We start from the raw sequence: 15,000 nt of genomic DNA, 5'->3' as shown, positions 1-15,000 counted from the left end.
AAATCTGATTAATTTTTTTTATGGGTAAATACTTGCATTAACGTCAGATTAAAAGAAATATAAATTATTGTCTAATTTTTAACCAAATTAAAAGGAAATTAAAAAAAAACTAAAAGAAAATAATTTTGTTAAATTAAAAGAAAACCATATTAATGAGATAATGAAAATTGAATCAACAAAAAAAAGATACGCGAATTTCAAATGAAATATATTATTAAATGAATAAAAGAGAGTGAAAAAAATAGTAATAATTAATTTCGAAATGATAAACAGAAAACGCACTTAATGGCGAGTGAAAACAAAAGAAGAAAATATAAAAAACAATTATTAAAGAAATGCAAAAATGAAAATGATTTATTTTGTACAAAAATTAAATGAGAAAGAAAAATATTAAAATTAATAATAATTTTAATGTACGAAACATCAAATAGAAATAAATGAGGCGCCTTTACACTAAACAAAAAGTTTAAAGTGGGGAATACTAATTGTATGTTTTTTTCTTTTTTCTTTTTAAACAAAGAAAGCGTTTCTGTAGGCGCGCATTTAAAACGAAACAATGGTTATGGTTATGACAAATAAAACACACGAAACCGATTAAAAATTAAATTTTATACAAAATTTAGTATTTTGTTTGTATTTACAGCAAATACCCAATAGTTTAAAGATAACTAAACTAAAAACCTATAAATAAATAATAATTATGAAATTTAAGAATTTTTTTTTGTCTCAATTTTTGTTTTTCACATAATTTTGGTTTTTTTAAGAAAATTAAAAAAAAAATAGTTAAACGTTTTTTTGTGTTAATCTCGCACCTTGAAGCTAAATAAGCAGATGGTGATGCCGTTGTTGGCGACACGGGCTCATCCAAATCATCATCATCGTTGCCAAATTGATGCGAGGAGCGACTACGTGCCAAACGATTGCGACGCTCCTTCATCGCTAAGTAACGTGAACGTCCGGTGCCATAACGTGAATCCGAATCATCGCCGGTGCCATTGGCATCCTCATCAAAAGAGGCATTTGGCGTGTTGGATAGGGATGGTTGCGATACTATGGCGCTGCTCTTGCTTTTATTTAGAAAGCGGCTTGTGTAGCTGGAATTTTTTGTTTTGGTTTTTTTTGTTATGGTTTTTTGTCTTTCAATATTTATGTTTTCTACTTTATTTAATAATATTTTTTTTAATTATAAATTTTTTAAATAAACAACAAGCAAACATGTTTTTCTAGTGATTTTTTTTCAAGAGCCAAATAAATAATAATTTTGCTTTTTTATGTATATTTCTTCATTCAATAGAACATTTTAAATTTGAAAATAGTTTTAGTTTAAATATAGAACATATATGTATATAGACAACAGTAGGAACATTTAATAAAAAGAACAAATAAAGCTTAGTATGAGATAGTTTTGTTGTTAGTGTTAACAGAAATAAACAAGTTAATTAAAGTTTTGTTGTGTTTTAATTTAACACCATGAAAAAATAAACAAAAATAATATTCAGCAAAATTTCTATTCAATTTGTTTACGACTATAAGCTAAGGATGATCGACTCTATGCTACTCTACTCTAGCTAAAAGTAAAAAGGTTTATATGTGCGGACAGACAGACATAAAGATGGACGGACATTGGAAAAAAACTGTTCACTGTGCAGTTTTAAGAGTGGATCCTGAATAAGACGCCACATTACTGGCAATAGTGTTGCTCTTGTTTTTGGATAACAAAGATATACTATTTAAGTGCAAGTGCCACTAGACAGAAGGACAGACATATTATAGACAGACAGACGGACGAATGGATAGAAGCAAGACAATACACCTGTTATAGAAGTAGTAAAGATGAAAATAATTCTGTAACTTTAATTGAAGGAGATTCAATGCAAACAAAGATATTTGATCGTTTTGAAAATTCAACATACCCAAGGTTGTCTTCATTTCTGACCTCTGACTACGCCACTGGTGGGCGCGTAAAGTCCAAAACCTTAATTCATTAACACTTCTACTTTACTTATATTTAATGCTAAGGATGGTAAGGTAGACAAGGTGTCACGACCAACTACAAATAATAAATAAAGGAAAAGTTCATCAAGAGTTATCACAACAATTGTACGGACAACTTTGACTGTGATATGAAAACATGTTAAGAAAATGGGCAGCTTAGCGATAGAGGGCGTGGCAACTCACATAATAAGATAATCTTTGATTAGTATACCTGAGAATATAAAACAGATATAGTCTTCAAATTTTTGAAGCCACATTAAGATCAACGTGAATATTTACGACAAAAAGTGGGCGGACTTGCAAAAGAATACCTCCCATAAGAATCAAGTGGTAAAATTCCTTTATCTTGGAAACTATTGGTGTTAGAATCTTAAAATTTTGCACAAAGACCTTTAACATCCATTTAAAAATGTATGAGGAAAAAAGGCGGGGACTTTCATAAAGGAGCGCTTAGCACCTCCCATATTAATCAAATACAAAAACCAATATATTTTTTAAATATCGTAAGCTTCTTATTTATATAGATTTTGGCCTCCGGTAGGTTAGTAGTTAGAGTTCTAGTCTGGTATACCGGGGGTTGTGGGTTCGTTTTCCACCTGAGGCACTGGTTAAGTAGCGCACAACAGACCCGGTAGAGACTTAGGTCTATTTCTTCGGATTTGATGTATATATGAACATCCTCCTTTAAAACTAACTATATAGATTTTAGGTTAAACGACTAAATGCAAACTTATGGTAAGTTATTCTTTTTCAAATGATACACTTTTTAAAGTTGTATGGTACTTTTTTTCTAATTTTCTTTAATATTGAATTAGAATCTAACCTTTTCATTTCAAAACATGATTTTTTTTTTTTTTTTTAAATGAGAATATTATAGAGAAAAATATTTTTGATCTATTTTCTTTGTTTAAATGGTTCTTTTCGATTTTTTAGAATTATTGAACCTTTAAATACGTAGGCTCCTGGTAGAAACAAAATTTTTGTAATTCTTCATTCTTTAATTTATAATTTTTAATTCATTTTGAAATTTTTGAAGGAATCTTGAATTACAATTACTTCTTATGTAATTGTAATTGAAAATGCAATCATTAGCTCCCAAGCCTGAACAAAACTCCCTACGAGTAGATAGCGGAGTATATTAAGATATGTCACCCTGTTGATGTCAATTTTTTTTTTTAAGTTTTCTAACTTTGCACTGTCCCTATTCAAGTTGAATTGAAAATTTCTGCTAAGATTATTCACACAGTTCATTGATCTTGTGATAATTTCGACAAAGTATTTACCTATATTCTTTCTATTTATACCCTACACCACTTTAGTAGGAAGGGTATCTTGGGTCTGTCTGTTGAAGGCAAAATTTTTTTTTAAGTTTTCTAACTATTTACTTAATGTCCTTATTCAAGATTTAAAAGAGTTGACGTGAAAAGTGTTGCTAAGATTATTCCAACAGTTCATTGATCTTGTGATAATTTAGACAATGTATTTGCCTATATTGTTTCTATTTATATACCTTATGGAGGTTTGTGCTAATGTTAGCAACGCAAAATGGTATTGATTCTATGATGCTGACAATCAGGTTAACAACATTTTCCAATTCGATTGAGCTATGTCCGTCCGTCCGTCCGTCCGTCTGTCTGTTTGTCTGTCTGTCTGTCTGTCTGTCTGTCTGTCTGTCTGTCTGTCTGTCTGTCTGTCTGTCTGTCCGTCCATGTAAAACTTGTAATCAAACTACAGTTGGCAATTTTAAAGATAATACAATCAAATTTAGTACATTATTTTCAATTGTCCCAGGGACAAAGAATATTGAAAATGGTTAAGAGCAATCCATAATTTCACCTAGCCCTCATACAGCTAAACCCCAGAATCGAGCTTCCAAACCTTGTAATCAAACTACAGGTCGCACTTTTGGAGATAATTGCCAAATGTGCCAAATAAAATTTGGCATATGGTCTTCTGTGGTACTGGAGACGAAGCCTTTTGTAAATGATTCATTCAACTGAAGCCGCCGAAAAGAGCTTTAAAGTTCATAACTATGTTTAATATAATATATTTACAAAAAAAAACTGTAAAACCAATTTCTATACTAGCATTGATGATCCTCATGCATTTTATAATTATAGGACATCATTTTACCAAAGCCCCCAAAAAGGCCCCTCTTCGAAATTTGACTTAAATGTCTACAATTTTAATCTGAGGTAAAGCAGAATTCAACTTAAATGCATTAACTAAGCTGAATTGCCCGACTTTATTTTCTTACTTGTTTAGGTTATGAATTTAAATATTACCCAAAATATTTGTTTTACATTAATACGAAATGTTAAATTTAAAATATTTATTTCTTAACTAAAATAACACACTTTCATATAAGTCACAAAATAATGCCATTTTTCACATCTTAAAAAATTGTTGCTTTTGTCTGCTTGAAAGATTATAATTTAAGCTACTTAGAACAAAATGAACGCCAGAACAAATGTGACTAAAAAGTAAAACTTTCAGTATTTTTTCACTTAGATTTTTTGTCATAATATTGTGAAGCCACCATCTATGTATGTATGTATGTATGTATACGCTAAATTATAAAAACAAGATGATAAAGTGTTTAACTATAAACCCCAAATTTGTTAGGCCAATTTCTTTAATGCCACAACGTAAAAAGACTCAACTATCGCTGACCATCCCTGAAAACAGTGTAAATATGCAATTTTTAAACAAAGAGCGTAACGTTTTCAAAAATATAGGAAAAATTTATCATTAAAACATAAACTCGACTTTAATTTAATACAACTTAAAGGCTCATAAATAGAAGTAATCGTAAAAAATATTTTATCACAAAAAAAAACCCATAATTAAAATCAAATTAAATTATGACAATTAAATCCTATTAAAAATCTTAAACTAAATAAATAAATTGATTTTAAACACTTAAAATCTGAAGGACATTCACAAATAAACTAAATCAAATTCATTTCTTTTTTATTCTATTATAAGGTATCAAATGACCAATTTATATTAAATCTTAATTTGATATTAAATCTCTGTTTACTTACTAAGATTACTTTTGTGTATGTGTGTGTTTGAGAGTGTGTTTGTATTAAATATTTCCTCTTTAAGAGCCAAGGAATTAAATAGAGAAAAAATACAATTTACAGAAAAAAATTTTCAAAAATAACAGGAAAGAAAAATAACTAAATTTTTTGTTTTGTCCTTTATATCAGGACGTAACAAGCAAGCGTATCATATTAATACTGCTGCTGTTATTAGGGGAGTTTGATGTCTAATAAACGCTTATAACTAACAAATTTTGAAAATGATTACTAAACCAGAGCAATAACATACATCTTCATATCAAGCATTTTCATATATTCTAAACAAAAACGAAACTGCCTTAATTTAAAAAGCAAAGTCTAAATTTAAAGAGAAATACAGATACAAATTTTATATAAAAGCCTGGTTAGAATGTGCGGACTAGACGACTATAGGCTAGACTATTTACTAGACTTTCACTAGACTATAGACTAGATTAGCGACTGAACCATAAAATGGACTAAATACGAGACTATAGATCATATAACATACTTGACTATAGAATAGACCGGACACTAGACTAAAGACTAGACTATTAACCAGACTATAGCTTGACTAAAACTAGACTGAAAACGACTAAAATATAAACTAGACTTTTAATTTGACTATTAACTAGACTATAGACTAGAATATATATATTATAGAGAAGACCATTGAATAGACTACAGACTAGATTATAGACCAGACTAGTTCATAGCATATTCTACAGTCTAATTGTAAGTCTAGTGTATAGTGTAGTCTATAGTCTAGTCTATAGTCTAGTCTTTAGTCTAGTCTATAGTCTAGTCTATAGTCTAGTCTATAGTCTAGTCTATAGTCTAGTCTATAGTCTAGTCTATAGTCTAGTCTATAGTCTAGTCTATAGTCTAGTCTATAGTCTAGTCTATAGTCTAGTCTATAGTCTAGTCTATAGTCTAGTCTATAGTCTAGTCTACAGTCTAGTCTATAGTCTAGTCTACAGTCTAGTCTATAGTCTAGTCTTTAGTGTAGTCTATAGTTTAGTCTTTAGTCTAGTCTATAGTCTAGTCTATAGTCTAGTCTATAGTCTAGTCTATATTCTAGTCTATAGTCTAGTCTATAGTCTAGTTTATAGTCTGGTCTAGTCAGTGGTCTACTCTTAAGTTTAGTCTATAGGCTGGTCTTTGATCTATTCTATAGATATATCAATTGTGGCCTTTTACTGAGTAACAATATCAATATTTATATGTAGCAAACATCAGCATAAACTCATAATACCTTCCCATATACATGTATGTAGTTGTATACAATACAAAACTAAGAAAATGAAGCTTTACACCTCTAGTATTTTTTAAACAAGCTTAAAAAATGAGAAGTGAAAAGAAAAAAAAGAAAATACAGTGTTTGTATGTGTACTAATACCATGATGCAATTTACACCTGACTAATTAGATTCGCTATAAGATAGTTAACGTTGAAATCATAGACTACTAAGAACTAGTATAATATAAGGCCGTTGGATTGTGATCCTCCTTTAGGCTGAATATTTAAATGTTATTTTAATGACTCTTGAATTCTTATAAGTAGCACTTGTATCTAGGGGAAATATTGTCCAATACAACAATATCGTAAAGTATGAATAATTATATCATAAGTAAAGAAACTTGTTGTAACACTAGTGGTGAAAATCATTTCAATTATGTTTGTCTAATTCATATACATTTATAAATTTGCATCTCTTTATATCATTGTAAAATGTTATTCAAAATTTGTTATTTTGTATCGCAAATAAATACAAAAAAAGACACCAAAATAAAATTTGGCTATTTTGAGCAAAATGTAACATATAGCTCAACACCAGGTAGTATAACTGAGAATTCCAAGGTTTCAACAAAAGTATGGCAGTTTTAAGTTTAAACCATTATTAAATTGTCTTTTAAACTGCTAAGATAAATTGGTTTTATCAATGTTTTAATCCTTCTACGTAGTTTGTTCCTTGTTTTTCACTTTTCTTTGAGAGAGAATGAAAAAAGTGTTTTTAATTTGTTTATACAGTTCAGGCTTAGTTTTCCATTTCTATTGTATTTTGTTGTGATTGTGTTGAAACCGTATTTTTTCTTATTTATTTTTTGTTGCAATTTTCTTTTGTTTTTCAAACTGAAACTGAAAACTGTTTTGTTGCATTTTCAATGATTTGTTTGGTGGTTAATAGAATTATTAGGAAAAAAAGTAGTGTATAAGTTAAAAATAATTAAATAAAGTAAAACAACTTCGTTTAGCAGTTTTCGAGTGTTTTCTTAATTCTGGAAGATAGAAGACAAAAATGTTGTTCTATTTTTTTTATTTTTTTTTTATCACAATATCAGATTAGGAGAGATTATTTTGAGAAAAAGTTTACATCTAGTTCCTCTTCTCTGTTCTCCCTCGTGGTTTTAACGTAAAGATGAAAGGTTAGAAGGACGAGATTGATGGATATACAGATGTACGGACGGATGAATGTATAGGTAGATGGACAAACATGTCAAGTAATATTTAAATTTTACTCAAGACACAAATATTGAATACATAAAATTTATAGAACTTAAAAAACTAGGGCCAACATTTTTGACTAAATTGCTTCATTTTCCATTATTTTTGGAGTGCAAAAAATAAAAAATATAGTTTTAAAAAGGATTTTGTCTCAACGTATTTGTTTGACATCATGGTGCATCTAAAGAAAAAGTCATTCTTGAGAAAATTAGTGCAGTTTATGTAGAAAAACTAAACACTTCTTCTTTACTTTTTTTACAAATTTCCTAGTTCCAAATGACATTTCTATTCATTTGTGATTCTCAGCATTAGTCATCTGCAAAGATTTCATATTCTATAATTAGTTTAAATTTGTTGGTTTATATTCTCTTAACATTTTGATTTTTGTTTTCTTCATGTTGGCAAAACACTGGCAAATTTAAAAATCCTTTAACTGAGAGGGAGTTAGGAAGGAAAATAATATCTTTTGTATTTTATTTATATAGATTTCATTGTAAATATGTATTTTTAGTTAAGTTGATTCTTTATGTTTTCTATATGACTTTTTTACATTGTTGGAAATGCTAAATGTCTCCAACATTTAAAAGTAAAATATTTGTAAGTATAAATGCAAAACAAAAAAACTTCATTCAGAGTTAAAAATAATATTTTTCTAGCATTTTTATAAGCTGTTTTCTACACTCATTAGAAAATAAAATTCTTTATCTTACACGTGGTTATATAAATATAATTTACATAATCGTTTTATATTTAATTAAATTGATTTGCATTTATCAGATATTTAAAGTTTAAAGATTTGTTTTTGTGTCGAGTACTTGAATTAATGAGTTTATATAAATACTTATGTATAATTGATGTAAATAAATGTAAAGTGTGTATTTATTTACAAAATATAAATAAATAATAATTGAAAATTAGAAACAACCTGACGTATGAGTATTAAAAAATTATTGAATATTACGTATACGACATGTGTATGTAATACTTCTAATAAGATTTTAAGATAATACAATTTAAGCATAGAAATAAGTGGAAGATTATTTATTTCTTTTGAAAACAATGAAGATATAGCTATATGAACTATATTGAAAAATTTTTTGCTTGGGACCTATAGGTAAAAAGATACAGTCATTTGAATAAAACCCTGTATAACCAAATTGACCAACTTTGACCTCCTCTAAGTCCGGCAGTTCTCGGCCTATAAAACTGACTACTGAATAGTACTAACCTTTTCATTTGGGTCACTTGATATCAAATTATCCCTAAATAAATATTGAAAATAAGAAACTATAAAACGTATGAGTATTAAGGAATTATTCAATATTATGTATACGGCTTGTGTATATAAGACAAAGTACAGGAACGAAGGATTGGTTATGCACTTTTTATCGATAAAGTTTAATTAAATACTAGAGTTCGCCCCGCGGCCGAAATTCGACCGGAACCATTAAAGGAAAGATTACATACATATGCTACAAAAACCATATTTTCATAGTTGAAATGTCTGTCAAAAAATTATTTCAATTGCTTTTATCAATGAGTATAACTTGCTTTGATCAACGTATTCGTTAAGAAAATGTGGCACATTTTAGTTTAAACCTGAAAGAAGTATAAAATCTAAGTTTTGAATTTTTTTTTTTTTTTGAACTTTTTTAAAAGCTAAATATTACTTTTCTTGACAATCTGCCAATTCCTCCAGCAATCAACCATGCCCCTTCATGAAAAGTTTGTCATAAACAATCTCGAACCTTTCCAGCACTATTCCTTTGTAGTCTACAGAAGAAATGATTTTAACATAGGTTATTCATCTTTTTTATTTGATTCCAAATTCATTACTTCCGAAGTCATTAAATTTTGCAATTATTGTATTGTATATGTTGTATAGAATCTCCCATATAACACTCGGCAAAGATAATAATTTTAACGTATTTTTATCGAATTTAATAGTAGATATTTCATGAAGTTGTACTACTATAGGCCTTTAAGCAAAGAACTTTAAGATTAAATACTAAACCAAGTAGGCAGCTATTAACCCAGAAAACATGATTTGTATTTGACCAGTTTCATCTTTTTTTCTATTTTTATAAAACATATGTACATACAACCATACAAATTACAGTTTTCACTTAACACTAATATTTCTTAAACCGCCTTTTTCCTAAAAATGCATATTAGCGATATACTGATTCATTTATTACGTTGAATTATGTACCGACATGACCAACTAAACTTTCCTACTTATGTTTTAACAGGCTTTGTTTTTGTCCATCATTAGGCTAGGGTTAGGTTGATAGGAGGATGTATACTACATCAAATCCGAAGAAATACACCTAGGCCACTATAGGGCCTGTTGTGCGCTCCAATTCATGAAAAAAAATGTTCACTGAATGTATTATTTTTCCATGTTTAGAAACTCAGTTTCTTGGACGTAATTCCTAAGAATCTTCCAATCAGTGTTTGTTAAGAATGTTATTTCCGGAATAACATCACTTCCAAGATACTTGGATCGAACATCGACGAATGCCTGACAGTGGCAAAGAAAGTGCTCCAGAGTTTCACTGTCCTCTCCACATGCTCTACATTCGTCTAAATCCGCACGTCCAATTTTGTATAGATGTGCACGTAATCCTGTGTGTCCACTCAGAATACGTACGATAATACTAACCTCAGACTTGCTCATTTTGAGGAGATTTCTCGTCTTGCTCTCATCAGGGTAACCCCATAGAATCTTTGTGGTTCTACCCACCGATTCCCTCATCCATATGTTTAATTCAGCTTTTGTTGCGTCGAATGGTTTTGCGTTTGTCAGGTTAACTACATCGAGCTCCCTTCCCTTTAAAGCTATTACATTCGCCCTTACGTTGCCGACTACTCCCGAGTGGCCTGGTAACCATATGATGTAAACCTTACATCTAGGAGAGTATTCAGTTAAAGCTTTCTTACAGTCCAATACGGTCTTAGATTTAATTCTATCACCTGATATCGCCCTAATTGGCTTCTGGCTGTCGGTAAATATATCCATCATTAAAATCCCTAAAAACAAACATTTATTTAAAATTATTGTCCCACTAATGTTTTCCCAGGTCAAACACCAACATCCTTTTGTATCACACATCATAATACATCATTATTACATTCACAATTTAGCAAAAACAATAAAATCTTATTTTCAAAATATTAAAACTCGTATTAAAAACAACAACAAAAATATCACTGCCAAATAGAAAAAGAAAACATCAACAGAGAAGTAACCTGTTTTCACACTCTCCTCTCTTTTTTCTAAAATGCAGTGTTTTTGTTTTGCATTCTTATTTTGTTTTCGATTTTTTTAATTCAAGCACATGTTTGTGTGATTGTGTATTGGTAGAAACTTTAAACGCTTAAAATACTGAACCGATTTTGATCATATATAGATTCTGCAGTGAGGCTCGCCAATCTGTATTAAACAAAAAAAGAATCAAGAAAATCGGTCAAGTAATAGAGCCGGAAAATGTTCCCAATCGTTTTGGCTTTGCGTATTAATATATATGATTAAAAATAAGGAACAACCTGACGTATGAGTATTAAAAAATTATTCAATATGCGTGGCTGGTCAATCGTGGTCAATCGTGCATACACAGGAAAAAAAGTACAAAGTTTCTTTCATTGTCTGCGCTAATTTCGGAGTTCACATAATTGTACTGTAATTATGAAAAAATTGCAAAATATTATTATTGCAAATAATAAACATGCCTGACGTATGAGTATTAAAAATTATACAATATTACGTATACGGCATGTGTATGTAATACTATTATTACGATTTGAAGATAATAAAATTTGAGAGTAGAAATTAATCAGAGATTAATAAAGGAAATATGCCAACTGACTAAAAACACATTGAGGTTTGATTGAGGGGACTACAAAAATGTTGGGAGTATGATAGAGCTTGATTGTGTGTGGACTTTGCTACTTATCCGTTCACTGATGAAAGATATATTTGATTGGTATTCCTGAACTTTTTTATAGATAAACTTTCTTTAATTAACTGGACTTATTAAGAAAATCACTATATTAGTTATTGAAATATAATTATGAAAAAAATGAAGAAACCCATCATAAAATATTTCTATGATTGCGCGATTGAAGTTTTTTTTCCTGAAATTCTTTAAATTATTATAGAAAATTTGCTGAAAATTCAATATGTTTATTAAGTAAAATTGCAATAGTAAAATAAAGCATCAATTGCAGCCTCATGTTTTAATATCTGTACATTCCCAGCTGTGGGGAAAATAATATAGGTTTTCTTTTGTTTTGTGTAATAAAGAACGCGATATGTTGAAAAACCTCTTAACTGAGCAACTAAAATCAAACCATGTCTTGTTAATTATTAAGTAAGCTTAATAATTCTACAAAATATTTATCCAATTGAAACAAATTGTTTAATTTTGCATACCAGTCAAGAGACTAGTGTTTTAGTACTTGTCAGTTAAGAGTTTCTTAAACAAGAAATTTTCGATGTGTTAAAGGTGTTAATGGTTTGTTTTTTCCAATTAAATGAAGAAATATTTATGTAATAAAATTAACATTTTTGGAACTTGTGCTCCCAATTTGTATACAATTTACACATGACTGCAAAACTAAACTATTTACAAAATATATGTATATATTTTTGAACACATCACAAATCATTATATAAAAAGTAATTAAGAAAAAGAACTCAATATTTTTTATTAAATATTAAACAAAGCTAGTTTCATACAAATCAAAACAACAAAACAAAGTTAATATTAATATTAACAAAAAAAAATAATGTTTTTTAATATAGGAAAAGAAAAATCAGCATATAACAAAAGTTGTAGTTTAAAATGAGATGCCAAGATTTGTTTTATTTATTTAAATAAACAAATAAAAAAATATTTATGTTGATTGTTTAGGAAACATCACGTAAAACATCCACAAGCCGCCTTCTGTATCTTGATCTGGGTCTACTAATATATGGGACACTAAAGGGTAGACTGAGGTATCAACAACGACATTAAACAAAATGCGTTACATTCCATTCAAATAAATAGATGACGAAGTAAAAAAAAAACAAGAAAAAAAGAAGAAGAGTAAGAAGACATAATTAAAACAACAGCAACAACAAATTAACACAAACATTTAATGTACAAAACCAATAGTAAAATGTTTGTCCGTTTATGTTTGAACACTCGTAGTAATAAATATAAGGCAAGGAGCCGTCAGTGACAACTAACTAACTAACTAAATAACTAACTAACTAACTAACTAACTAACTAACTAACTAACTAACTAACTAACTAACTAAATAATTAACTAACTAATTAATTAACTAATTAATTAACTAACTAAATAACTAACTAAATAACTAACTAAATAACTAAATAACTAAATAACTAAATAACTAAATAACTAAATAACTAAATAACTAAATAACTAAATAACTAAATAACTAAATAACTAAATAACTAAATAACTAAATAACTAAATAACTAAATAACTAAATAACTAAATAACTAAATAACTAAATAACTAAATAACTAAATAACTAAATAACTAAATAACTAAATAACTAAATAACTAAATAACTAAATAACTAACTAACTAACTCAGTTGGACTGAAAAGAAGCTTTTATATAGCTCGCGGTCTAGGAAACTATTGCCGTAAGAGACTCTCGGTTCATCGACTATTTTGAAAATGTAGTGTAGTTTTGTGAGGACGAAGGATCGGTTACTTAACTGTTGTTTTATACGAGGGTACATCAGGAATAACTTCAAAGCCCAGACGGTACAAAAATCCAGAAAAATCGCCGAAGATTATATTTTTTATTTATTTATTTATTTATTTATTTATTTATATTTTTTTTTTTTTTGTTTGACGATAAGCACTAACATCGTTTTTATACAAATGACTAAAGCTATAGAATGTCTGTACAGAACATCTAAACAGAGATTTCAAAAGATATTCTCAATAGAAAATAGATCTAAATAAGATCGTCTATATTAGAATAGAAAACGCCTTTATTCTCAGTCTAAAATAGATTTAAATGAGATCGTCTATAATAGAAATCTTTAAAGTAGATTTTCTTAAAAAAATCGCAAAATTTTGGGTTCCCAGAAAAACTAGTCGGTAATATGTTAGCACATCAGCCTTTAGGTTTGTAGTCAGCTACACTTCGACGGATATTTGGTGTGATGATAACCTTATCGGGAATTTAGTTTAGAATGTAATTTGAAATGTTATTGTAAAGTTTTATATAAGTGTCGCCCCATACTTCCTTATATTTATTTGCATGAGTGTGTCAAACATAAATTTGCTTTTAATTTAAAAAGTATTATGATCAAATAATATTTTTTTTCAAAAATTTTTATGAATATTATTACTTTTTTTTTGCTTGTTAAATTGGCAAGTTAAGCAAAGTAATAGAAAGAAAAATAAAATTTTGTACAAAAAGAAAATAAATAATTTGGTTGCATTTATTTACCTAGACGCTTTCAGCTTATGATTGTGATACTTGTTTTGAAAAAATATTTTTTTATACTGATTTTGATTGATTGCTTGATTGATTTGATTTGAGACATTTATTCATACAATTTAAGTACTAAATATATTCACTGTTTGATTGATTAATATTAATTGTTTGAAAATATATAAATGACGGAGTAGTGACCGATTTATAATGAATTTAAATTGGGTACCATATTTCAGTTTTGTTATTATATATTTTTTTCTTGTTTGTAAATAAATGTAAAAAACTTTAAGTATTATGTGGCAGTTATTATTTATTTTGATTTTTTTTTTTTGAAGTGATTTGCTTAATTTATTTGTGTTTTTGATAATGGATGAGTTTATTTTTTTCAGATTTTTTAACAGTCAATTAATTTAGTCGGCGCTTTTTATACATTTTTAAAAATTTAATTTTGTTCTGTTTTTTTTTTTTATTTGATTTATGAAAATGTTAAAAATTTGACGAGTATGCGCAAAACGACACGAACAAAGAACACAAGTGCCAAAATGTTAATTCCTATATTACGCAGATATGTGAGGCTGCTATAAATACACCCAGAAAAATAATTATTTAAATATGTTTTTTATCAGCAGATGATTTTTTTATATATATACAATAAATGATTTAGATAATATAAATATTAAATAATTATGATATTATATGAATTTTATATTTTTGAGGAAAAAAAACTAGCATCAGTTCAAACATGCTGGGGATAAAAAGGAATCTTTCATACCAGCAAGGATCATGCATTATTATAACCAATACAGTGGATATTATGTGTGACATCAATATAATAGTTTGGAAAATTTAATGGTCTATAGACTAGTCTATAGATTGCTCTATAGACTGGTCTATAGACTGGTCTATAGATTGGTCTATAGACTGGTCTATAGATTGGTCTATAGACTGGTCTATAGACTGGT

At 28.4% G+C, this 15,000-nt stretch overlaps 1 protein-coding gene and 1 long non-coding RNA gene across 2 annotated transcripts in view; both read right to left on the bottom strand.

The window, feature by feature from the left end:
• The window catches only part of LOC111686710 (RING finger protein nhl-1), a 42,590-nt gene that overhangs the window by 12,571 nt on the left and 15,019 nt on the right, over positions 1–15,000 (bottom strand). Inside the window, exon 6 of the mRNA XM_046954163.1 lies at positions 813–1,180. Within this exon, the coding sequence (XP_046810119.1) occupies positions 813–1,180 (368 nt within the window). The remainder of the gene's footprint in view (positions 1–812; positions 1,181–15,000) is intronic.
• Positions 12,251–14,313, bottom strand: LOC124420497. Its single transcript, XR_006941237.1, has 2 exons — positions 14,051–14,313; positions 12,251–12,562 (listed from the first exon to the last, which is right to left on the bottom strand). It is a non-coding gene; the product is annotated as an uncharacterized LOC124420497 (long non-coding RNA).

Source organism: Lucilia cuprina, chromosome 6 (genome assembly GCF_022045245.1).
Source record: "Lucilia cuprina isolate Lc7/37 chromosome 6, ASM2204524v1, whole genome shotgun sequence".
NCBI lineage: Eukaryota > Metazoa > Arthropoda > Insecta > Diptera > Calliphoridae > Lucilia > Lucilia cuprina.
Note: the sequence above shows the minus strand (reverse complement) of the source record. Positions and strands in the feature narration are given on the sequence as shown.